The 27595-nt window shown below is 49.5% G+C and overlaps 2 protein-coding genes across 6 annotated transcripts in view; one reads left to right on the top strand and one right to left on the bottom strand.

Moving 5' to 3' along the window:
- The window catches only part of BCL2L14 (BCL2 like 14), a 43830-nt gene extending 35095 nt beyond the window's left edge, over positions 1 to 8735 (top strand). Inside the window, exons 5-6 of the mRNA XM_088470606.1 lie at positions 90 to 356; positions 7774 to 8735. Of these exons, the coding sequence (XP_088326732.1) occupies positions 90 to 356; positions 7774 to 7839 (333 nt within the window). The 3' untranslated portion in view covers positions 7840 to 8735. The remainder of the gene's footprint in view (positions 1 to 89; positions 357 to 7773) is intronic.
- A 12829-nt stretch (positions 8736 to 21564) lies between these two features.
- Positions 21565 to 27595, bottom strand: part of LRP6 (LDL receptor related protein 6) — a 54337-nt gene continuing 48306 nt past the window's right edge. For 2 of the 5 annotated variants that reach the window (XM_088470597.1, XM_088470598.1), the window contains exons 18-23: positions 26622 to 26858; positions 26396 to 26506; positions 26072 to 26302; positions 25561 to 25697; positions 25295 to 25392; positions 21565 to 25152 (exon numbers count right to left, since the gene is read on the bottom strand). In XM_088470597.1, the coding sequence (XP_088326723.1) occupies positions 24870 to 25152; positions 25295 to 25392; positions 25561 to 25697; positions 26072 to 26302; positions 26396 to 26506; positions 26622 to 26858 (1097 nt within the window). In that variant the 3' untranslated portion in view covers positions 21565 to 24869. Of the gene's footprint in view, positions 25153 to 25290; positions 25393 to 25560; positions 25698 to 26071; positions 26303 to 26395; positions 26507 to 26621; positions 26859 to 27595 lie in introns of those variants that run through there. The other 3 variants (XM_088470599.1, XM_088470600.1, XM_088470601.1) reach the window with 2 other exon arrangements.

Genomic DNA, 27595 nt, shown 5'->3' with positions numbered 1-27595 from the left:
TAGACGGCGAGATCAGTCTTCGAGAACAGGGGAACAGCCGCAGAGCAATTGTCTGACGCCGTTTTCCCATTTTGCTGTTTGTCTCCTAGATTATGAAGGATCAGAACTTTTACCAGAAACTCCAAAGCTCCTTGTCTTACGGCTTCTTCACCAAAATCGCGGCCTGTTTCCTGTCCGAGACTGTGCCCGCCCAGGAGTCGGAGTACCAGCAGCAGACCAGTAAAATAGCGCTGTGTATCGACGCCACCACCAAGCTCACCGCGCTAGATAATCACCCCATGAACAGGGTGCTGGGGTTTGGGGCTCGCTACCTCAAGGAGAATTACACCCCCTGGATTGACAGCCAAGGAGGATGGGTAAGATGAGAGACTTATATCGCATTCTCCCTTTAATTACACAGCACCAAAATATTACGCAGTCAGATACTATCATCAGTCCCTTACACGTTATTGTCACACACAAGCCAGGGGATGAGCAGGCAATATTTACACTAGGGGGTATATTTACTAAAAGTCGATTTTAATCGTTAAAATCGATGTTGTGTTTCTGGGGCTAAATCACACATTTACTAACAGTCAACTTTTGATTTAATATTTTTAAGTATTAGTAAATTTGTGATTTAGCCCCAGAGGCAAAACATCGATGTTGATCGATTTTTAAATAGATTAAAATCAACCTTTAGGAAAAATATTCCTAGCACTCCCGTTGTCCTTGCAATGGGCTCTATTTAGCATCGGTGTTGATGTTGTCCCGAAGATTTTGCGGGCAACACAGAGACATTAATTTTTATTATCAGTTTTAGGGGCCTATGTATCAAGCTGATTTTTACATAAATTATGCAGAAATTTCTGCATAATTTTATGCCATTTCTGCATAATTTTATGTATTGTTCCTATGTACACACAGATATCTCCGGCAAAGTGCTAATTAGCGCTGCAGGTCGCAGTCCTCATTATTATCAATGGGGACGGTGATCTGACCCCTATGTACTAAGGAGGAGATTTAATAAAGCTTGGAGAGAGATAAAGTTGGAGATAAATAGCACCAACCAATCAGCTCCTGTCATTTTTCAAACACAGCCTGTAAAGTGACAGCTAAGAGCTGATTGGTTGGTTCTATTTATCTCCAATTTTATCTCTCTCCAAGCTTTATTAACTCTCCCCCTAAACTCCAAAAAGCGAGGCTTTTCAGAGTATAGCACCGGTAGTTTACACCATTTTAAGATGGTATGGGCAGGGCCGGCAACAGAAATCTTGGGTCCCAGTACACTGTCTCTGGGGGCCCCAGCTTCTCACCATCCTCCCCCCCCCTGCATGTGTGATATACCAGCCTTTACATAAAGTAATAATACACTATGACTTACCACACGGTCTCTCTGTCACTAATGATGCAGCTGTAGTTCTTGTCTGCCGTCTCTTGCAAGGTCTTCCTTAGGACAGTGCTGTGGATGCCTTAGGGCAGAGGTAGCCAACCCTGGTCCTCAAGAGCTACCAATGGTGCATGTTTTGTGGGTCTCCTCACAGAATCACAAGTGATATAATTAGCTCCACCTGTGGATCTTTTCAAATGTGTTAGTTAGTAATGAATACACCTGTGCACCTGCTGGGTGGTCTGGACAACGTGAACTGTTGGTAGCTCACGAGAACTGAGGTTGGCTACCCCTGCCTTAGGGGTAGGAGGAATGGTGTCAGCACCCAGCCATCCTCAGTCCTCAGCAAGTCATCACAATCCTCAGGCCAGAAGCCCCCATCACCTTCTTCCATCCCCAGCCACCATCACCTTCCTCTGCCCCCAGCCCGTGTGACTTTCTGCACCCAACTCCAATCACCTTCCTCTGCCCCCAGTCTGTCAGCTCATGCCCCCATCACCTTCCTCTGCCCCCAGCCTGTCAGCTCATGCCTCCAGCACCTTCCTCTGCCCCCAGCCTGTCAGCTCATGCCCCCATCACCTTCCTCTGCCCCCAGCCTGTCAGCTCATGCCTCCAGGACCTTCCTCTGCCCCCAGCCTGTCACCTCATGCCCCCATCACCTTCCTCTGCCCCCAGCCTGTCACCTCCAGCACGTTCTTCTACCCCATCACCTTCCTCTGCCCCCAGCCTGTCAGCTCAGGCCCCCTTCACCTTCCTCTGCCCCCAGCCTGTCACCTCATGCCCCCATCACCTTCCTCTGCCCCCAGCCTGTCACCTCATGCCTCCACCACCTTCTTCTGCCCCATCACCTTCCTCTGCCCCCAGCCTGTCAGCTCATGCCTCCAGCACCTTCCTCTGCCCCCAGCCTGTCAGCTCATGCCCCCATCACCTTCCTCTGCCCCCAGCCTGTCACCTCCAGCACATTCTTCTACCCCATCACCTTCCTCTGCCCCCAGCCTGTCAGCTCAGGCCCCCTTCACCTTCCTCTGCCCCCAGCCTGTCACCTCATGCCCCCATCACCTTCCTCTGCCCCCAGCCTGTCACCTCATGCCTCCACCACCTTCTTCTGCCCCATCACCTTCCTCTGCCCCCAGCCTGTCAGCTCATGCCTCCAGCACCTTCCTCTGCCCCCAGCCTGTCAGCTCATGACCCCATCACCTTCCTCTGCCCCCAGCCTGTCACCTCCAGCACGTTCTTCTACCCCATCACCTTCCTCTGCCCCCAGCCTGTCAGCTCAGGCCCCCTTCACCTTCCTCTGCCCCCAGCCTGTCACCTCATGCCCCCATCACCTTCCTCTGCCCCCAGCCTGTCACCTCATGCCTCCACCACCTTCTTCTGCCCCCATCACCTTCCTCTGCCCCCAGCCTGTCAGCTCATGCCTCCAGCACCTTCCTCTGCCATCACCTTCCTCTGCCCCCAGCCTGTCAGCTCATGCCTCCAGCACCTTCCTCTGCCCCCAGCCTGTCAGCTCATGCCTCCATCACCTTCCTCTGCCCCCAACCTGTCAGCTCATGCCTCCAGGACCTTCCTCTGCCCCCAGCCTGTCACCTCATGCCCCCATCACCTTCCTCTGCCCCCAGCCTGTCACCTCCAGCATGTTCTTCTACCCCATCACCTTCCTCTGCCCCCAGCCTGTCAGCTCAGGCCCCCTTCACCTTCCTCTGCCCCCAGCCTGTCACCTCATGCCCCCAGCCTGTCAGCTCATGCCCCCATCACCTTCCTCTGCCCCCAGCCTGTCACCTCATGCCTCCAGCACCTTCTTCTGCCCCAGCACCTTCCTCTGCCCCCAGCCTGTTACCTCATGCCTCCAGCACCTTCTTCTACCCCATCACCCTCCTCTGCCCCCCCGCCTGTCACCTCATGCCTCAGCACCTTCCTCTGCCCCAGCACCTTCTTCTGCCCCATCACCTTCCTCTGCCCCCAGCCTCTCACCTCATGCCTCCAGCACCTTCTTCTACCCCATCACCTTCCTCTGCCGACAGCCTGTCACCTCATGCCCCAACACCTTCTTCTGCCCTCAGCCTGTGTCACCCTCTGCCCCCAGCACTTTCTTCTGGGAAGCAGCTAGATCCCCTTCCATAGATTGACCCTGACGTCATCAGCCAGTGTCCAACGTCATTCCCTACCATCCAAGTGGGCATAGAGGGGGAATATAATCATGTGGCGAGCCATCGTGCCCGAAGCGTTGCGAGCGGCTAACTTTCTTTTTTGGTGGACTGTGTGGGCAAGAAACTGCACTTCCGCCCTGAGTGCACGTCACTTCCATGTACAGAATCTGAAGTGGAAATAGCCTCTTCTGTCCCCAGCACCTCCCTTTATGCAACCAGCCCCTTCCTCTGTCCCCAGCACCTCCCCTTTTGCAACCAGCCCCTTCCTCTGTCCCCAGCTACCTTCACCTTCTTCCCCAGCACCCATCCTGTTCTCCTGCCCACCGCCCTTATCCCCTCCAAAACACAGCCTACCTGACGGGCAGAGATGCGCGGCGACGTGACCTATGACGTCACGCCGCCGTGTTGCTTATAAGGTCAGACGCACGGCAGTCAGCAGGTCCCGGCTGCGGATGAGCAACAGGGAGGAGCCCAGCGCTGCCCGGGGGCCAGGCCACAATTAACAGAGCAGGGGCTGGGCAGCGGCAGCTATGGGACCCGCGGCCAGGGCCCGCCAGCTTGAACAGTGAGTCCGCGGCCCTGTTATGTGCCCGTCCGGTCCTTGGGGCCCCTCTGGACCCCGGTACAGGTGTACCCCTAGTCCCCGCCCCTGTCGCCGGGCCAGGGTATGGGGGCTCCAGGGGCAAGAGAGATGTCTCCCCCTCTCCCCCCGCCAGTTGCGGAAGCCAATGCTGTGCGCATACGCAGTGTCATCTTCCCTCGGGAAAAAGTCTTTCACTTCTGTAAGAGTTCTCCTAAATGCCAGAGACATCGTATAACTCAGGTGGACAGCGGTTACCACAACCGATGTCCCTGCAAGTTCCCCGTAGTACATAGCTGGGATAGTTATTAAAAATGAAAATAACCCCGGCGAGTTAAGTACATAATAATTGAAGCAGTACTGTGATTATTAGTACATAGACCCCTTAATCCCTGCTTTTCAGCATTAAACTTTGCAGGGGCAGTGGTTTCACTATACTGGAGCTGGACATACAGTGCATCCGGAAAGTATTCACAGCGCTTCACTTTTTCCACATTTTGTTATGTTACAGCCTTATTCCAAAACTGAATAAATTCATTTTTGGCCTCAAAATTCTACACACAATATCCCATAATGACGTGTAAAATGTTTTTTTTTAGATTTTTGCAAATTTCAAAAAAAAAAAACACTAAAGGTGCGATATCGTTTATCGTTCAAAAAATCTTCACTTTTTGAGTTAAAACGATGAACGATTATTGTTCATGCGCGTTCACGTTTGTAGTTCAGTCAGACTGACCAACTCAACAATTTTCAGTAAGGGAATATGCAAAAATAGTTTGTAAAAAATCGTTAATTACATTTAGTAAATGAATGATTTTAGCAAACGATTTTCGTTCATTTTTCCCTTGAAAAAATGAACGAAAATAGTTTACTAAAATCGTTCATTTACTAAATCATTGTGTGTGTATGCAGCTTAAGAAATCACATGTACATAAGTATTCACGGCCTTTGCCATGAAGCACAAAATTGAGATCAGGTGCATCCCGTTTCCACTGATCATCCTTGAGATGTTCCTGCAGCTTAATTGGAGTCCACCTGTGGTAAATTCAGTTGATTGGACATGATTTTGAAAAGGCATACACCTGTCTATATAAGGTCCCACACTTGACAGTGCAAGTCAGAGCACAAACCAAGCATGAAGTCCAAGGAATTGTCTGTAGACCTGTGAGACAGGATTGTCTCGAGGCACAAATCTGGGGAAGGGTACATAAAAATATCTGCTGCTTTGAAGGTCCCAGTGAACACAGTGGCCTCCATCATCCGTAAATGGAAGTAGTTTGGAACCACCAGGACTCTTCCTAGAGTTGGCCGGCCGTCTAAACTGAGCGATCGGGGGAGAAAGGCCCTTAGTCAGGGAGGTGACCAAGAACCCGATGGTCACTCTGTCAGAGCTACAGCATTCCTCTGTGGAGAAAGGAGAACCTTCCAGAAGGACAACCATCTCTGCAGCAATCCACCAATCAGGCCTGTATTGTAGAGTGGCCTTAGTAAAAAGCACATGGTAGCCCGCCTGGCGTTTGCCAAAATGCACCTGAAGGACTCAGACCATGAGAGACAAAGATTGAACTCTTTGGCGTGAATGCCAGGCGTTATGTTTGGAGGAAACCAGGCACCGCTCATCACCATCCCTACATTGAAGCATGGTGGTGGCAGCATCATGCTGTGGGATGTTTTCAGCGGCAGGAACTGGGAGACTAGTCAGGATAGAGAGAAAGATGAATGCAGCAATGTAGAGAGACATCCTGGATGAAAACCTGCTCCAGAGCGCTCTTGACCTCAGACTGGGGCAACGGTTCATCTTTCAGCAGGACAACAACCTTAAGCACACAGCCAAGATATCAGAGGAGTGGCTTCAGGACAACTCTGTGACTGTCCTTGAGTGGCCCAGCCAGAGCCCAGACTTGAATCCGATTGATCATCTCTGGAGAGATCTGAAAATGGCTGTGCACCGACGCTTCCCATCCAACCTGATGGAGCTAGAGAGGTGCTGCAAAGAAGAATGGGAGAAACTGCCCAAAGATAGGTGTGCCAAGCTTGTGGCATCATATTCAAAAAGACTTGAGGCTGTAATTGCTGCCAAAGGTGCATCAACAAAGTATTGAGCAAAGGCTGTGACTACTTATGTACATGGGATTTCTTAGTTGTTGATTTTTTTTTATTACATTTGCAAAAATCTTACCACGTTGTCATTATGGGGTATTGTGTGTAGAATTTTGAGGACAAAAATTAATTTATTCCATTTTGGAATAGGGTCATAACATAACAAAATGTGGAAAAAGTGAAACGTTGTGAATACTTTCCGAATGCAGTGTATACTTGCCACACTGCAGTAGGGATGCCGAAGGTTAGCAACCATCGATGATTCAGATTCGATGAATAGCAGGAATTTGATGGTTGCCAGCCATCGGAAGCAGCTTTCCGATGCCCATTCAATGGCTGGTTGATTTTTTTTTCAGCTGCGGACACCCAGAAGTGGTGATCACAGCTCAGCTAAAGTGCACATGCATAAAGCTAGGACTGCTTCTGCGCACGCGCAAAGAATAACCATCGGGATAGTTACACTATCGAACGGTTGCGATGTAATGGCTAGTTACCATCGCATCGCTGGATTCGATGTCGGAAGCCAGGCAACCATTCCATGCTGGGCTTCCGATGTCCATCCTTACACTGCAGGGAAGGAGAATGGGGCGGAGTTTCAAGATCTGCAGGTACTGAGGGGAACATTTCCTTCTGTCCTTTTCGTGATAGTTCCAAATACATACATTTTATGTAAGTATGGCCACCAGATGGCGCTGTACTATCAGTCAATCGACAGTATTTTATTTATTTATTTATTTATTTATTTCAACTAGGCACCTATGTGAATAGATTTATTAAGGAGACAAAAGGGGCCTATGTATTACTAATCGCGGAACTGCCGGAATTACTAAGGATCCGTATAGCGACAGATATTATCAAGAAAAAGATTTCCGCTATGTACATAGAGGGACTCGCAGGGACAGTGATCGCGGTAACCAATTTTGACATAATTTTATGAATAAAAATAATAAAAAAAAGTTCTTGGTGGTGTCACTCATGTCCACCAGGATTACCGATACACCGAATATTGGCCCTCATTCAGACCCACTCGCGAGCGGCTATCCGCTCGCAAGTGGGTCGATGGTCCCCACTGCGCATGCGCGAGACCTGACGAGCGAAGGACTTTCCTTCGCTCGGAGTGTCTCATCAAAGGGGGTATGCTGTCGATGGTGACTGACAGCACGCCCCCTTTGGTGGGCGTGCCTGCCAGACGGAGGCGTTCCCAAGGGAACGCCTACCGTCTGAAGCCGGCCCCACTGACATCACTAGTGATGTCAGTGGGAGTGATTTTGGCTCTGATAGAGCCAAAATCACTCCTGGCCTTGCGGTTGAAAAACCCAACCGCAGGCTTTTGCTCGCAGTTTCGATGGTCGTGATGGTCAAGACCATCGCGACCATCATCCTGCACGCTTGTATATGCTGTGGGTGGTGACCCACAGCTATACGAGCGTCCAGGAGGATGCTCCATATTAATGGAGGTGGGCCCTGATTCAGAGCGAGCGCTCTGGTCAGAGCGTCCGGCTCTAAATCAGGGCCATTGTCTCTACTTCACAAATGGCAGCAATCAGGTCTCACACCAGATTTTAATCTCATTTTAGGAAAAAGTTATGGGGCTTAAAGAGGAGGAGGAGGAGGAGGAGGAAGAAGAGGAGGAGGTGGAATGAGAAGACGGGAGCGGCCTTCGGACACCATTTTGCACTTTCTGATCTCTTAAGACAACCGAATCCGGCAGCTCACGTGAGAAAGGAAACTGAACACCGGCGAGGAATTAATTTTCCTCTATTTATAATGATCGGGAAATGACCGCGGCTCGGAGAGAAGAAGGACGACATCTGCAGGTCCTGTTTTAATATAGAAAACCAGCATTTCATGAACTGGTCTCTGACCTTTGACCTATGCATGATACTATATTGGGGGTACTTAATAGGAAAATTCCATCTGTATTCTCATCAGGCAGCCTTGTTCCTCCCGTAGTCCCTCCCCCTTCCTTATCGCACACGGACCAATAAATAAACCAACCAGCGATGGGAGTCAGTCACTTGGGACTGCAGGCTGTCAGAGGTGGGATATAATGAATTCTATCCACCTCTCTGGGGCTCGAAGAATAACGGTATGAGACTTGGGGGTCTTTGGTTAATCATAAAAAAAAATAAAGTTAATCAACAATAAATGATCAGATCACAGAAGTATGGGGAAGATTCAAGTCTTGAAGGAAAACCTGCGGCAATCTCAGGGACGCCGGACATGGGAAACCATTTATATTCCAGCAGGACGATGAGATCAAACCACAGAGAGTCCTCCTTCAAAGCCGGGATCTCACTCCTATAATCGCCAGTAGCTTCTGGGAGCTCATCGCAGCCACCGTCTCCTCCGCGTTGTGGGGAACAGATACTTGAAGGCTCCGAGAGCGGACTGCAGAAAGTTCTGCCTTTATATGGAGGTGCAGCAGTCCCGGCTGATCAAATATGGAAGGTGCACGATTAGCGGCACGTTGTTAAAGTGACCCTTCCTTTATTTTTTTAAGTTGTCATTATTATTGTAATAAATAATGTGAAATCTGTTACGGGTTATTTGTTACTGGATTTCAGTCTGCCTGGAAACCCCCCTCCCCAGCCCACACCATGACCACAATAGAAATAGTAATGTAATAGAATGTTACTATTGCTGCATGTTCTTCACAGTATCACAAATGAAATAATTAGCACCACCTGTGATTCTTTTAACATGTATCACTCAGTAATAAATAACCTGTGCACCAACTAGGAGATCTGGAAAACATTCACTGTTAGGGATGTGCTGCTATAGAGCCCAATATGTACATATATGTCCAGGGCAGTGCTAGGTTCTTCTACTGCTCCTCTAGGCTCCCGGACTTGCTCCAATGCTCTGGAATGGTGACACATCTACAATAAAAACATTCAGCTCAGGCAGGATGGTCCTACTGCCGCATCTAATGAGTTACAGTGATTGCTGGTGCTCTATATGCTGGAATTATGACACACAATATACTTTGTATGATGCATATTAAAGCTGGTTAAGTACTAATTCTACCCTCTTCATGGACTGGCCACACTCACTCTAAAATCAAGCATTTGGAAACCCCCCTCAAGAAATCCTGCGTTTGCCACTGACACCAATGTCACTGTGTGCCCTGTGCACAGACTGCTATGTAACCTCTACTATTCACCCACCACTCACACCAATGTCACTGTGTGCCCTGTGCACAGACTGCTATGTAACCTCTACTATTCACCCACCACTCACACCAATGTCACTGTGTGCCCTGTGCACAGACTGCTATGTAACCTATCCTATTCACCCACCTCTCACACCAATGTCACTGTGTGCCCTGTGCAGACTGCTATGTAACCTCTACTATTCACCCACCACTCACACCAATGTCACTGTGTGCCCTGTGCACAGACTGCTATGTAACCTATCCTATTCACCCACCTCTCACACCAATGTCACTGTGTGCCCTGTGCACAGACTGCTATGTAACCTCTCCTATTCACCCATCTCTCACACCAATGTATCTGTGTGCCCTGTGCAGACTGCTATGTAACCTCTCCTATTCACCCACCACTCACACCAATGTCACTGTGTGCCCTGTGCACAGACTGCTATGTAACCTCTCCTATTCACCCACCTCTCACACCAATGTATCTGTGTGCCCTGTGTACATACTGCTATGTAACCTCTCCTATTCACCCACCTCTCACACCAATGTATCTGTGTGCCCTGTGTACATACTGCTGTGTAACCTGTCCTATTCACCCACCACTCACACCAATGTCACTGTGTGCCCTGTGCACAGACTGCTATGTAACCTATCCTATTCACCCACCTCTCACACCTATGTCACTGTGTGCCCTGTGCTGGGCTGCCATCAGAAATGATGGGGCCAAGGACTGACAAAAATAAACAATGCCCCACTGGGTAGGGGTGGGGGGGCGTGGCCGAGGTGGGTGGAGCTACACCAGGGTTGGTACACCAATTTGTTTAAAAAGCCAGTTTAAAATGCTGTACAGCAATGTTAATTTTTTATTTTATTTTTTTTAAATATAAAATCAGAAATCATCTATATATATCTCTCTATCTATATATATATATATATCTATCTATCCAGAACCACATAATACATTGAAAAAGCCAGATCCTGGATCCACATACCATGCCAGAGAGGGCTGGCTGGACTAGTGGGGGAAGCACAGGGTAGAGAAGGCTGGCTGGCAGGACTAGAATGGAGACAGGGAAGGTTAGCTGGAGTAAGGGGGAAAGCACTGGGCAGGGAAGAATGGCTGGAACAGGGGGGGGGGGGGGGGCAGGGCAGGGATGGTAGCTGGACTGGGGGGGGGGGGGGAGCACAGGGCTAGGTCAGGGATTATGATATAGTACTAGTAGTCTAGTTTACCTGTAGAATTTCTTCAACTGGCTGCGCCAGTGCAGCCAGCCAACCAGGATCAGTGCCGAGAGAGAGCACTACTGCCAGAGCCACCCCTGGCAGTAGAGCTACACCGGTGGCGGCATTTCAAATATGGCGCCTGCTGCGAGCCAATCACAGCTCGCCGACCGGCAGCCAATCAGGATCGGCCACTTCTGATTGGCTGCCGTTCCGGCGAGCTCTGGCCAGCTTGAGGCTGGCACCATAATTGACATGCCACCGGTGCTGTATATCAATTAAATTCTAGGTGGCTGCCAGCGCAGCACCGCTGCGTCCGGGCCCCCCTCTCCTTCAGTTCTTTCCGGGCCCGGGACTCGAGGCCCGGCGGTCCCCCCCTGATGGCGGCCCTGGTCCTGTGCACAGACTGCTATGTAACCTCTCCTATTCACCCACCACTCACACCAATGTCACTGTGTGCCCTGTGCACAGACTGCTATGTAGCCTATCCTATTCACCCACCACTCACACCAATGTCACTGTGTGCCCTGTGCAGACTGCTATGTAACCTCTCCTATTCACCCACCACTCACACCAATGTCACTGTGTGCCCTGTGCAGACTGCTATGTAACCTCTCCTATTCACCCACCACTCACACCAATGTCACTGTGTGCCCTGTGCACAGACTGCTATGTAACCTCTCCTATTCACCCACCACTCACACCAATGTCACTGTGTGCCCTGTGCACAGACTGCTATGTAACCTCTCCTATTCACCCACCACTCACACCAATGTCACTGTGTGCCCTGTGCACAGACTGCTATGTAACCTCTCCTATACACCCACCACTCACACCAATGTCACTGTGTGCCCTGTGCACAGACTGCTATGTAACCTCTCCTATACACCCACCACTCACACCAATGTCACTGTGTGCCCTGTGCAGACTGCTATGTAACCTCTCCTATTCACCCACCACTCACACCAATGTCAGTGTGCCCTGTGCACAGACTGCTATGTAACCTCTCCTATTCACCCACCACTCACACCAATGTCACTGTGTGCCCTGTGCACAGACTGCTATGTAACCTCTCCTATTCATCCACCACTCACACCAATGTCACTGTGTGCCCTGTGCACAGACTGCTATGTAACCTCTCCTATTCACCCACCACTCACACCTATGTCACTGTGTGCCCTGTGCACAGACTGCTATGTAACCTCTCCTATTCGCCCACCTCTCACACCAATGTCACGGTGTGCCCTGTGCACAGACTGCTATGTAACCTCTCCTATTCACCCACCTCACACCAATGTCACTGTGTGCCCTGTGCACAGACTGCTATGTAACCTCTCCTATTCACCCACCTCTCACACCAATGTATCTCTGTGCCCTGTGTACATACTGCTGTGTAACCTGTCCTATTCACCCACCACTCACACCAATGTCACTGTGTGCCCTGTGCACAGACTGCTATGCAACCTCTCCTATTCACCCACCTCTCACACCAACGTATCTGTGTGCCCTGTGTACATACTGCTATGTAACCTCTCCTATTCACCCACCACTCACACCTATGTCACTGTGTGCTCTGTGCACAGACTGCTATGTAACCTCTCCTATTCACCCACCACTCACACCTATGTCACTGTGTGCCCTGTGCACAGACTGCTATGTAACCTCTCCTATTCACCCACCACTCACACCTGTCACTGTGTGCCCTGTGCACAGACTGCTATGTAACCTGTCCTATTCACCCACCACTCACACCAATGTCACCATGTGCCCTGTGTACATACTGCTATGTAACCTCTCCTATTCACCCACCTCACACCAATGTCACTGTGTGCCCTGTGCACAGACTGCTATGTAACCTATCCTATACACCCACCACTCACACCAATGTCACTGTGTGCCCTGTGCACAGACTGCTATGTAACCTCTCCTATTCACCCACCACTCACACCAATGTCAGTGTGCCCTGTGCACAGACTGCTATGTAACCTCTCCTATTCACCCACCACTCACACCAATGTCACTGTGTGCCCTGTGCACAGACTGCTATGTAACCTCTCCTATTCATCCACCACTCACACCAATGTCACTGTGTGCCCTGTGCACAGACTGCTATGTAACCTCTCCTATTCACCCACCACTCACACCTATGTCACTGTGTGCCCTGTGCACAGACTGCTATGTAACCTCTCCTATTCGCCCACCTCTCACACCAATGTCACGGTGTGCCCTGTGCACAGACTGCTATGTAACCTCTCCTATTCACCCACCTCACACCAATGTCACTGTGTGCCCTGTGCACAGACTGCTATGTAACCTCTCCTATTCACCCACCTCTCACACCAATGTATCTCTGTGCCCTGTGTACATACTGCTGTGTAACCTGTCCTATTCACCCACCACTCACACCAATGTCACTGTGTGCCCTGTGCAGACTGCTATGTAACCTCTCCTATTCACCCACCACTCACACCAATGTCACTGTGTGCCCTGTGCACAGACTGCTATGTAACCTCTCCTATTCACCCACCACTCACACCAATGTCACTGTGTGCCCTGTGCACAGACTGCTATGTAACCTCTCCTATTCACCCACCACTCACACCAATGTCACTGTGTGCCCTGTGCACAGACTGCTATGTAACCTCTCCTATACACCCACCACTCACACCAATGTCACTGTGTGCCCTGTGCACAGACTGCTATGTAACCTCTCCTATACACCCACCACTCACACCAATGTCACTGTGTGCCCTGTGCAGACTGCTATGTAACCTCTCCTATTCACCCACCACTCACACCAATGTCAGTGTGCCCTGTGCACAGACTGCTATGTAACCTCTCCTATTCACCCACCACTCACACCAATGTCACTGTGTGCCCTGTGCACAGACTGCTATGTAACCTCTCCTATTCATCCACCACTCACACCAATGTCACTGTGTGCCCTGTGCACAGACTGCTATGTAACCTCTCCTATTCACCCACCACTCACACCTATGTCACTGTGTGCCCTGTGCACAGACTGCTATGTAACCTCTCCTATTCGCCCACCTCTCACACCAATGTCACGGTGTGCCCTGTGCACAGACTGCTATGTAACCTCTCCTATTCACCCACCTCACACCAATGTCACTGTGTGCCCTGTGCACAGACTGCTATGTAACCTCTCCTATTCACCCACCTCTCACACCAATGTATCTCTGTGCCCTGTGTACATACTGCTGTGTAACCTGTCCTATTCACCCACCACTCACACCAATGTCACTGTGTGCCCTGTGCACAGACTGCTATGCAACCTCTCCTATTCACCCACCTCTCACACCAACGTATCTGTGTGCCCTGTGTACATACTGCTATGTAACCTCTCCTATTCACCCACCACTCACACCTATGTCACTGTGTGCTCTGTGCACAGACTGCTATGTAACCTCTCCTATTCACCCACCACTCACACCTATGTCACTGTGTGCCCTGTGCACAGACTGCTATGTAACCTCTCCTATTCACCCACCACTCACACCTGTCACTGTGTGCCCTGTGCACAGACTGCTATGTAACCTGTCCTATTCACCCACCACTCACACCAATGTCACCATGTGCCCTGTGTACATACTGCTATGTAACCTCTCCTATTCACCCACCTCACACCAATGTCACTGTGTGCCCTGTGCACAGACTGCTATGTAACCTATCCTATACACCCACCACTCACACCAATGTCACTGTGTGCCCTGTGCACAGACTGCTATGTAACCTCTCCTATTCACCCACCACTCACACCAATGTCAGTGTGCCCTGTGCACAGACTGCTATGTAACCTCTCCTATTCACCCACCACTCACACCAATGTCACTGTGTGCCCTGTGCACAGACTGCTATGTAACCTCTCCTATTCATCCACCACTCACACCAATGTCACTGTGTGCCCTGTGCACAGACTGCTATGTAACCTCTCCTATTCACCCACCACTCACACCTATGTCACTGTGTGCCCTGTGCACAGACTGCTATGTAACCTCTCCTATTCGCCCACCTCTCACACCAATGTCACGGTGTGCCCTGTGCACAGACTGCTATGTAACCTCTCCTATTCACCCACCTCACACCAATGTCACTGTGTGCCCTGTGCACAGACTGCTATGTAACCTCTCCTATTCACCCACCTCTCACACCAATGTATCTCTGTGCCCTGTGTACATACTGCTGTGTAACCTGTCCTATTCACCCACCACTCACACCAATGTCACTGTGTGCCCTGTGCACAGACTGCTATGCAACCTCTCCTATTCACCCACCTCTCACACCAACGTATCTGTGTGCCCTGTGTACATACTGCTATGTAACCTCTCCTATTCACCCACCACTCACACCAATGTCACTGTGTGCCCTGTGCACAGACTATGTAACCTATCCTATACACCCACCACTCACACCAATGTCACTGTGTGCTCTGTGCACAGACTGCTATGTAACCTCTCCTATTCACCCACACCAATGTCAGTGTGCCCTGTGCACAGACTGCTATGTAACCTCTCCTATTCACCCACCACTCACACCAATGTCACTGTGTGCCCTGTGCACAGACTGCTATGTAACCTCTCCTATTCATCCACCACTCACACCAATGTCACTGTGTGCCCTGTGCACAGACTGCTATGTAACCTCTCCTATTCACCCACCACTCACACCTATGTCACTGTGTGCCCTGTGCACAGACTGCTATGTAACCTCTCCTATTCGCCCACCTCTCACACCAATTTAACGGTGTGCCCTGTGCACAGACTGCTATGTAACCTCTCCTATTCACCCACCTCACACCAATGTCACTGTGTGCCCTGTGCACAGACTGCTATGTAACCTCTCCTATTCACCCACCTCTCACACCAATGTATCTCTGTGCCCTGTGTACATACTGCTGTGTAACCTGTCCTATTCACCCACCACTCACACCAATGTCACTGTGTGCCCTGTGCACAGACTGCTATGCAACCTCTCCTATTCACCCACCTCTCACACCAACGTATCTGTGTGCCCTGTGTACATACTGCTATGTAACCTCTCCTATTCACCCACCACTCACACCAATGTCACTGTGTGCCCTGTGCACAGACTATGTAACCTATCCTATACACCCACCACTCACACCAATGTCACTGTGTGCTCTGTGCACAGACTGCTATGTAACCTCTCCTATTCACCCACACCAATGTCAGTGTGCCCTGTGCACAGACTGCTATGTAACCTCTCCTATTCACCCACCACTCACACCTATGTCACTGTGTGCCCTGTGCACAGACTGCTATGTAACCTCTCCTATTCGCCCACCTCTCACACCAATTTAACGGTGTGCCCTGTGCACAGACTGCTATGTAACCTCTCCTATTCACCCACCTCACACCAATGTCACTGTGTGCCCTGTGCACAGACTGCTATGTAACCTCTCGTATTCACCCACCTCTCACACCAATGTATCTCTGTGCCCTGTGTACATACTGCTGTGTAACCTGTCCTATTCACCCACCACTCACACCAATGTCACTGTGTGCCCTGTGCACAGACTGCTATGTAACCTCTCCTATTCACCCACCACTCACACCAATGTCACTGTGTGCCCTGTGCACAGACTGCTATGTAACCTCTCCTATTCACCCATCTCTCACACCTATGTCACTGTGTGCCCTGTGCACAGACTGCTATGTAACCTCTCCTATTCACCCACCTCTCACACCAATGTATCTGTGTGCCCTGTGCACAGACTGCTATGTAACCTCTCCTATTCACCCACCTCTCACACCAATGTCACTGTGTGCCCTGTGCACAGACTGCTATGTAACCTCTCCTATTCACCCACCTCACACCAATGTCACTGTGTGCCCTGTGCACAGACTGCTATGTAACCTCTCCTATTCACCCACCTCTCACACCTATGTCACTGTGTGCCCTGTGCACAGACTGCTATGTAACCTCTCCTATTCACCCACCACTCACACCTGTCACTGTGTGCCCTGTGCACAGACTGCTATGTAACCTGTCCTATTCACCCACCACTCACACCAATGTCACTATGTGCCCTGTGTACATACTGCTATGTAACCTCTCCTATTCACCCACCTCACACCAATGTCACTGTGTGCCCTGTGCACAGACTGCTATGTAACCTATCCTATACACCCACCACTCACACCAATGTCACTGTGTGCCCTGTGCACAGACTGCTATGTAACCTCTCCTATTCACCCACCACTCACACCAATGTCAGTGTGCCCTGTGCACAGACTGCTATGTAACCTCTCCTATTCACCCACCACTCACACCAATGTCACTGTGTGCCCTGTGCACAGACTGCTATGTAACCTCTCCTATTCATCCACCACTCACACCAATGTCACTGTGTGCCCTGTGCACAGACTGCTATGTAACCTCTCCTATTCACCCACCACTCACACCTATGTCACTGTGTGCCCTGTGCACAGACTGCTATGTAACCTCTCCTATTCGCCCACCTCTCACACCAATGTCACGGTGTGCCCTGTGCACAGACTGCTATGTAACCTCTCCTATTCACCCACCTCACACCAATGTCACTGTGTGCCCTGTGCACAGACTGCTATGTAACCTCTCCTATTCACCCACCTCTCACACCAATGTATCTCTGTGCCCTGTGTACATACTGCTGTGTAACCTGTCCTATTCACCCACCACTCACACCAATGTCACTGTGTGCCCTGTGCACAGACTGCTATGCAACCTCTCCTATTCACCCACCTCTCACACCAACGTATCTGTGTGCCCTGTGTACATACTGCTATGTAACCTCTCCTATTCACCCACCACTCACACCAATGTCACTGTGTGCCCTGTGCACAGACTATGTAACCTATCCTATACACCCACCACTCACACCAATGTCACTGTGTGCTCTGTGCACAGACTGCTATGTAACCTCTCCTATTCACCCACACCAATGTCAGTGTGCCCTGTGCACAGACTGCTATGTAACCTCTCCTATTCACCCACCACTCACACCAATGTCACTGTGTGCCCTGTGCACAGACTGCTATGTAACCTCTCCTATTCATCCACCACTCACACCAATGTCACTGTGTGCCCTGTGCACAGACTGCTATGTAACCTCTCCTATTCACCCACCACTCACACCTATGTCACTGTGTGCCCTGTGCACAGACTGCTATGTAACCTCTCCTATTCGCCCACCTCTCACACCAATTTAACGGTGTGCCCTGTGCACAGACTGCTATGTAACCTCTCCTATTCACCCACCTCACACCAATGTCACTGTGTGCCCTGTGCACAGACTGCTATGTAACCTCTCGTATTCACCCACCTCTCACACCAATGTATCTCTGTGCCCTGTGTACATACTGCTGTGTAACCTGTCCTATTCACCCACCACTCACACCAATGTCACTGTGTGCCCTGTGCACAGACTGCTATGTAACCTCTCCTATTCACCCACCACTCACACCAATGTCACTGTGTGCCCTGTGCACAGACTGCTATGTAACCTCTCCTATTCACCCATCTCTCACACCTATGTCACTGTGTGCCCTGTGCACAGACTGCTATGTAACCTCTCCTATTCACCCACCTCTCACACCAATGTATCTGTGTGCCCTGTGTACATACTGCTGTGTAACCTGTCCTATTCACCCACCACTCACACCAATGTCACTGTGTGCCCTGTGCACAGACTGCTATGTAACCTCTCCTATTCACCCACCTCTCACACCAATGTCACGGTGTGCCCTGTGCACAGACTGCTATGTAACCTCTCCTATTCACCCACCACTCACACCTATGTCACTGTGTGCCCTGTGCACAGACTGCTATGTAACCTCTCCTATTCACCCACCGCTCACACCAATGTCACTGTGTGCCCTGTGTACATACTGCTATGTAACCTATCCTATTCACCCACCTCACACCAATGTCACTGTGTGCCCTGTGCACAGACTGCTATGTAACCTCTCCTATTCCCCCACCACTCACACCTATGTCACTGTGTGCCCTGTGTACATACTGCTATGTAACCTCTCCTATTCACCCACCTCTCACACCTATGTCACTGTGTGCCCTGTGCACTGACTGCTATGTAACCTCTCCTATTCACCCACCTCTCACACCTATGTCACTGTGTGCCCTGTGCACAGACTGCTATTTAACCTCTCCTATTCACCCACCTCTCACACCTATGTCACTGTGTGCCCTGTGCACAGACTGCTATGTAACCTCTCCTATTCACCCACCTCTCACACCAATGTCACTGTGTGCCCTGTGCACAGACTGCTATGTAACCTCTCCTATTCACCCACCTCACACCAATGTCACTGTGTGCCCTGTGCACAGACTGCTATGTAACCTCTCCTATTCCCCCACCACTCACACCAATGTCACTGTGTGCCCTGTGCACAGACTGCTATGTAACCTCTCCTATTCACCCACCTCTCACACCTATGTCACTGTGTGCCCTGTGCTGGGCTGCCATCAGAAATGATGGGGCCAAGGACTGACAAAAATAAACAATGCCCCACTGGGTAGGGGTGGGGGGGGGCGTGGCAGAGGTGGGTGGAGCTACACCAGGGTTGGTACACCAATTTGTTTAAAAAGCCAGTTTAAAATGCTGTACAGCAATGTTGATTTCTGATTTTATATTTAAAAAAAATAAAATAAAAAATTATCTATATATATCTCTCTATCTATATATATATATATCTATCTATCCAGAACCACATAATACATTGAAAAAGCCAGATCCTGGATCCACATACCATGCCAGAGAGGGCTGGCTGGACTAGGGGGGGAAGCACAGGGTAGAGAAGGCTGGCTGGCAGGACTAGAATGGAGACAGGGAAGGTTAGCTGGAGTAAGGGGGAAAGCACTGGGCAGGGAAGAATGGCTGGAACAGGGGGGGGGGGGGGGGCAGGGCAGGGATGGTAGCTGGACTGGGGGGGGGGGGGGAGCACAGGGCTAGGTTAGGGATTATGATATAGTACTAGTAGTCTAGTTTACCTGTAGAATTTCTTCAACTGGCTGCGCCAGTGCAGCCAGCCAACCAGGATCAGTGCCGAGAGAGAGCACTACTGCCAGAGCCACCCCTGGCAGTAGTGCTACACCGGTGGCGGCATTTCAAATATGGCGCCTGCTGCGAGCCAATCACAGCTCGCCGACCGGCAGCCAATCAGGATCGGCCACTTCTGATTGGCTGCCGTTCCGGCGAGCTCTGGCCAGCTTGAGGCTGGCACCATAATTGACATGCCACCGGTGCTGTATATCAATTAAATTCTAGGTGGCTGCCAGCGCAGCACCGCTGCGTCCGGGCCCCCCTCTCCTTCAGTTCTTTCCGGGCCCGGGACTCGAGGCCCGGCGGTCCCCCCCTGATGGCGGCCCTGGTCCTGTGCACAGACTATGTAACCTATCCTATACACCTACCACTCACACCAATGTCACTGTGTGCTCTGTGCACAGACTGCTATGTAACCTCTCCTATTCACCCACACCAATGTCAGTGTGCCCTGTGCACAGACTGCTATGTAACCTCTCCTATTCACCCACCACTCACACCAATGTCACTGTGTGCCCTGTGCACAGACTGCTATGTAACCTCTCCTATTCATCCACCACTCACACCAATGTCACTGTGTGCCCTGTGCACAGACTGCTATGTAACCTCTCCTATTCACCCACCACTCACACCTATGTCACTGTGTGCCCTGTGCACAGACTGCTATGTAACCTCTCCTATTCGCCCACCTCTCACACCAATGTCACGGTGTGCCCTGTGCACAGACTGCTATGTAACCTCTCCTATTCACCCACCTCACACCAATGTCACTGTGTGCCCTGTGCACAGACTGCTATGTAACCTCTCCTATTCACCCCTCTCACACCAATGTATCTCTGTGCCCTGTGTACATACTGCTGTGTAACCTGTCCTATTCACCCACCACTCACACCTATGTCACTGTGTGCCCTGTGCACAGACTGCTATGTAACCTCTCCTATTCACCCACCTCTCACACCAATGTATCTCTGTGCCCTGTGTACATACTGCTATGTAACCTCTCCTATTCACCCACCACTCACACCTATGTCACTGTGTGCCCTGTGCACAGACTGCTATGTAACCTCTCCTATTCACCCACCACTCACACCTGTCACTGTGTGCCCTGTGCACAGACTGCTATGTAACCTGTCCTATTCACCCACCACTCACACCAATGTCACAGTGTGCCCTGTGCACAGACTGCTATGTAACCTCTCCTATTCACCCACCTCTCACACCAATGTCACTGTGTGCCCTGTGCAGACTGCTATGTAACCTCTCCTATTCACCCACCACTCACACCAATGTCAGTGTGCCCTGTGCACAGACTGTTATGTAACCTCTCCTATTCACCCACCACTCACACCAATGTCACTGTGTGCCCTGTGCACAGACTGCTATGTAACCTCTCCTATTCATCCACCACTCACACCAATGTCAGTGTGCCCTGTGCACAGACTGCTATGTAACCTCTCCTATTCACCCACCACTCACACCTATGTCACTGTGTGCCCTGTGCAGACTGCTATGTAACCTCTTTTATTCATCCTCCACTCACACTAATGTATCTGTGTGCCCTGTGCACAGACTGCTATGTAACCTATACTATTCACCCACTTCTCACACCAATGTCACTGTGTGCCCTGTGCACAGACTGCTATGTAACCTATCCTAGTCACCCACCACTCACACCAATGTCACGGTGTGCCCTGTGCCAAAGCACCTCTCCCCGCACACCCCCCCTGCCAGGCACATAGCTCTTACATTGTTCATGGCAATACATTTAGTATTTACTCAACTTTAACGTGGCCCTTATGCCACGCAATACAACTAGAACACCTCAAACTTTAAAAAAAAAAAAGACTGATGTCAATATACAAAAGGAAAATTTCAGACAAAAATAAGTGAAGTGAACCAAGAGACTTAATGTTTTGAGCTTTTGTTTTATTATAAAAATTAATTCTTTGTTACAACTCGGCTTACAGTAATAATGAAACTTTATACAAGGTCATTTTTTTTTTTTTTTAATATACACAGCTTACAAAGTAAAGCCCATATTTTACAAAAAAATATATATATAAAAAAGAAAAAACTATGAACGAGTGGCTCTGAGCTGACCAAATGTTGGTCGATAGCATAAATCATGGATACATCCTTTTGCAGATCCGTCGTACCAGCGGCAGGAGATAGAACGGCAACGTATATAAAACTTTAAAGCCAGATACAACAGTCATACAGGTTTGGTGCGGGGAAACTCGCAGCACGTTGGCTGGGTTTGGTCACATTCAGTAACGTGTGCAAGTTGACAATAGACAGTATGACCGGGGGGGGGGGGGGGGGACCCTACTGAGGGCCAGACGTACCCACTTACTGTGTGTGGGGGAGAGGAAACAGTCCAATAATTCCTTAGAATACCACCCTGGTACATTGCCGAGGAACGACCTAAACTGAACTAGGACGCTCTGGTTCCTAGCGAGCAGATGCCCAGTCTCAACTCATGAATAGAGGGAAATATCTTCCCAGCACGGTGATCGACTGATAGCAAAGAAAATTACATTCCTTATTGATATATTGGACTATAATAGTACTTTGGAAGGTGGTCGATGGGATGAGATTTGGGTTAAGCGATGGGAAGTTTGCTGACGGACACATTGTCCCATTCTGAGATCTAAAGCAAATCTATTAAACGTTACAGATCAAACTTTAACATCGTGCGGGAGGTGTGTGACATTACACATTGCAGCCAGGCGCTATTTGTACAGCTATACCGCAAAGTCCTCTTACTTCCAACTGAATATACTAGGAAAAAGAACATCGATAGGTATGAAACATCTAGTACGTACTGCACTAATAGCTTTGTCCACAAGAGCACGTCCATCGGATAAAGGTCACCCAATCTCTGCAATGGACTTGTGAGCGATGACCATTCTGCGCTACCTCGCAATAAACAGACGACATTATACAGGCAATATTCTGCGTAACTAGAGCGCCAGCAATATCCATGACCAACAATGCCTGAAATAAAGGACCGTTCAATTACAATGGCGCTGGCAGGTAAAACTTCTGCAGACGCCCCAAAACAACAAATATCCCCCTCCGCCATAAACAGGTATCAAGGAGTAAAGGACCCCAGCTTCACTAGTATATACCTTAAAGACAAAAGGTAATTCTACAGTGATGAAAGGGAGGTCTGGCTGAAAAGTTGTAAGTATCTTTTGAGTTTATTTATTTTATTTTTTTTGTGGTCAAAGAAAATAAAAGTCTCAAATAGCATTGCCTTATAGTCAATTAGTCTATCTATAGGAACAGACAATTCCCCGCATTGCTAATGATGAATACAATGAAAAAAAATGGGCATTTCTGGTGCAATAACCCTCGGAAATAAAAACGGCTGTATCTTGTTCACGCCAAGCTGTAACACCCCATCCCGTGACACGCCGTCCCCGGTATTCGCTGAGTTTTAGGGGGGAAAATGAGTATATCAAACCTTCTACATAGCAACCAATCAGCTTCTAGTACAGTCTATAAAACGAGAGGTACAAGCGGATCGGCTGCTATGGGCAACGTCTCCACACTTTAAAAGTTTTTGACACCTCTCCCCCATAGTATTTAGAAATTTTACAATCTGTCATTTATTTTTTTTTAGTGTTACGTTTTAACCAACTAGTAAAATATTTGTCAGCGTTTGTAGAACGATATTAAGCGGGCTGCCAGAAACCGGTTACATCTCACTAGTAGTGGCAAACGATTAGGGTTATTATAAACTACAAGCAGCTTTCAATTAAAAAGATCCACGTTCATCAACCCAGATATAGAGCAGCTGCACACAACCAGATAGACAGAGCAGATAGGAACGCACCACAATGGAACCCTGTACAGTGGTGACCGTATAAACGTACTGCGAGGATATATAGATTTATATATGGTATATAAACATGAGGCTAGTACAAAAAGAAAAAAAAAAAAAAAAAAAGTTACATTGTGTTTATAAATACAATACAGTATATCTACATCATACGCAGTATAAAAAAAAAAAAAAAAAACACACTTAACACTCGCAGCTTTGTAACGTAGAAATGTATAATAGGTGCAAAGTCTTCAGCTGCCATAGAGGAGGAGCCTGTGCTGGGTGAAGGTAAAATCCAAGTAACTTCCGTCACGAGTGAAGTGACCGGCGTACCACCGTCCTGTTGGCGGTCCCCCCCCCCCCCCCCCCCATCAATTGGTCCAGTGGTTTCTTCCATCACATTCTGATTAGTGGTATTATCAGAGAGTCAGTTTAGAGGGAAAAGCTCGGAGGACGTAACAGCTCAAATAAAATAAAACCTCAATATAACTTAAGACTAACTGGTAAAAATGAGCTACAAAAACAAAAACGGATTGCTAATAAAAGCTTGCGTAAAATGGCGGCGATCGGCCAATTAGCACCAAATGCAGCCAGGGTCGCTGCAACACATAGATAAATATCAGCTGTTACATAGAGGGTCAGGAAGGGCTCTGTATCCGAGAGGTACTCTGTGCTACCCAGAGGGGTGGGGGATGCTGCAATTCCTATGCAAATTCTGTCTCCTCCGCAATAAAAATTGGGGGGGAAAAAAAAAAAAAAAAAACCACATAACCCCAGTTCTGCACTGTTAGCAACGTCTGCTGAGAAAACAAAAAAAAAATAAAAATATATATATAATTTTTTTTTTTTTTTTTTTAATTTATTATTAGGGTCTGGGCTCAGGAGGCCTTCCCTCTGCTCTCTCAACGATTACTTAGATATTTGGCATTAAGATCTTCGCATCCTCGGCGGCTCTTTGATTTAAGGCATTTCATGTGTTCAGTTTGCAAAAATAGATTTTAAAACTCCGCCCCCTCCCCAAAAAAAAATGTTTCAAATATTTTACAATGTAACAGTAGGTCAGGAAATTATTATACAAAAACGTGGATGTCTGAGGGAAGGAGCAGTGTTTTGCTTTTCTGTATGGCACTAGTATAATAGTGAATGGAGGAAAGGGCATTAAAAGAAAAAATAATATATATATTTATATAAATATCCTTTTATCTATGTACAGATATGTTCATGGTCCTCCCCCTCTTTAGCTCGTCTCTGAGCGTAGGCGCTCTATGAAACAAATAAAAAACTGTACATGAAAAAAAAAAAAAAAAAAATTAAAAAGGCTGGTGGTCAGCAAGGACCCCCAAACTCCACAGGGTTTGTTGTATAAACAATTAGGGGGGTCTCAAGAGGAGTCTGTGCAAGGGGAGGGGGGCGGGGGGTATAGATGATGAGAGTAGCTCCGTTCTGTGTAAGGGGAAGGGGGGCAGCTCTCCTCGGCGGACAGATACTGGCTCCGTGGGGTGGGGGGAGGGGGAACCGGTTCAGAGTCGTAGTTGATATCGCTGGTGTAGCCTTTAGCGGTGGCCGATGTAAGGCGGTGGCTGGGCGTGTAGTCGCTGTCGCACACATCGGTGCTGCACGGCGTGGTGGGAGGAGCAAAGTGACGGTAGCTGTACGGTCTGTAGCTTAAACAGGAAGAAAGAAGAGATGTAAGTACAGGACGGCAATGATGCTACGCCTCATACAGCCAAACAAACTCTCTCATCATCTTCTACCGGCCAGCAACGATGGGAGCTGTAGTCCCAGAGGGACAGAGCAGGGGCTCACCTGTATGATCTGTGCGTGGATGGACTGTTAGAGGAGTAGCCCAGCTCCATGGTGTAATGTGAACGTTCCGTGGCGGGGGACGGCGGAGGGTTTAATATCTAAAATTGAAATAAGCATTTAGTGTTAAAAGGTCGTTAACAAACAGTTATTACAAAAGGGAAAGAAAATATGGTGGCACTGAAAGGCCGCCGGACGGGCGATGCCATAACAGGAAAGGTCGGCCAGGAGGCTCGCTGGGGACATCGGCTGACAGCCGAAAAACTCACCGGTGGGAAATAGGTTCCTTTTGTGCTGGACGAACTACTGGACGAGGCTCCAGTCACGTGAGCGCGATCATACGGCGGTCCGCTGCTGCCACCCATAATGCTTAGGGAGCTGATCACCGACTTGCCACGTGACATCCCTGCAGAGTGAGACAGAGAAGGCTGGTCAGTAACGTGAGGCAGGAAAGCAGTGGGGGGGGAGCAGAGGGACACCACGGCCGGATAGAAGCAGTTACAGTGCGGCCCGGGGAACAGGAGAGACTGGTCTGATCTGTTGCACAATGTCCTTCGGAAGAAACCCGACTCCCATGTCGCACACAATGGACAAAAAGAAAAACAGAGCCAGAGAGGGGGGAGGGTCGGGCGAGAGCTACAACAAAGGGACAACAGAAGACACAAACACACCACGGACGTTCAGGAACAGGTAAAGACACACTGGAAGCCCCCATGGTCTCCCCAACTCTAAGACAGACAGGAGACAAGAGTTTACCCAAAGCAGGCACCGCGCCCTCACCTGGCAGCGATCCGGTGAGAGAGCTGGGGTGGGGCACATACCCCAGAGGCACTGAAGCAGGCCCGTGTACCACATAATCGTTTGCCATGGTCTCGCCATCACCCTTCATTCGCCGGCAGAGCACCCGCTGGCAGACAAAGTACACGCCGCCCACGATGAACACCGTGAGGATGATGCCAATGATGGAGCCGATGGTGTTGGTTGAAGGTGGCGGCGGCTCCTCGGTGGTGTCTGTAACGGAGGGTACAAGCGTTAGGTCACCGCGGAGTCGGCGAGATTCGTCACCCGTACACAGCAGCGAGGTGTTCGGGAACGCTCACTTACAGCAGCCCAGGTCGCTGGAGCCGTCGCTGCAGTCCCTGGCATGGTCGCATTGCCTCAGCTTGCCGACACACTGCCCGTTGCCGCAGTGAAAGTGGTCCGAGGCGCAGATTTCTGGAGGAGAGAGAGTGAGCGTCCGATTACATTGTAATGGTTCCAGGCTAATTGTGTTCTATACACAGGGACAGGTTACTGCGGTTCAGGCCCAGGACACAGGGAGTACACCTACCATTGCAGCCCTTCTCGTCAGACTTGTCCTGGCAGTTGGCATCACCGTTACACCTCAAGGAGGAGTCTATGCACTGCCCGCTGGCACACTGGTACTGTGTATCTGAGCACATGGGGCAGTTCTGCTCGTCGCTGTGGTCCACGCACTCCGTGAAGCCGTCACACCGCCACTCGGCGGGGATACAGTCTACCTCGCCCGTGTAGCAGGTGAAGTGCTGCGGGGAGCAGGTGGGGGGCTCTGCAAGAGAACAAAACAAGGGCGTAAGAGGCAAGGGAGAGATTTGCGGGTGCATGGAGCTAGCATAACAATTGCGCAGTCAGTCGCTCGCACCCACTTATTCTCTAAAGACGTCATACTTATGTGTTTATCTAGGTTTCAAATATCTAATAATACTAAGAGCAGCAAAATGAAAGCAGAGCGTTTACTATCCAAAAATATAAGTGGATCGTGTATCGAACAACGAGTCTACTCCGGCCTCGGATCTCTAACATGCGCGGTTAGCCAGTCACATGACCTTTATTTCACGGCGGCTCCTGGCGGTCTTACACAGAGCACAAGCTGAGACCAAAACCAGCAACCCCTCCACCCAGGGGCAGGTGAGGGGTCAGAGGAGGAGGCTGGAGCAAACGCTGTATTATCATTACACAGCAGGAACTATAAACACAACGATGCATCAAGTTTCTACAGGGAAAGTAGTCATTCCTCTAAACGACCGGTTAATGCACATAATTACTGGTGCAGCAGTCTCAGACGGAAAAATAAGCTTAATATCCTCCCTTTAACAGCTGTAAAGCAATAATAATATCTTACTACAGACAGGGAACATTGTGATTCTATTTACCGGTGAAGAATGTCTGATCTCAGCACTACAGGATCGGGTAAACCGGATTACAATAACCGAGATACTATATAGTTTACAATAACGGTGATACTATATAGCGTTCCCACTAGGCCGTTTTAGTGGGGCGCCACAT

This window comes from Taudactylus pleione, unplaced genomic scaffold (assembly GCF_031769625.1).
Source record: "Taudactylus pleione unplaced genomic scaffold, aTauple2 ptg000101l, whole genome shotgun sequence".
Classification (NCBI taxonomy): domain Eukaryota; kingdom Metazoa; phylum Chordata; class Amphibia; order Anura; family Myobatrachidae; genus Taudactylus; species Taudactylus pleione.
This window is presented reverse-complemented; position numbering and strand designations above follow the sequence as displayed.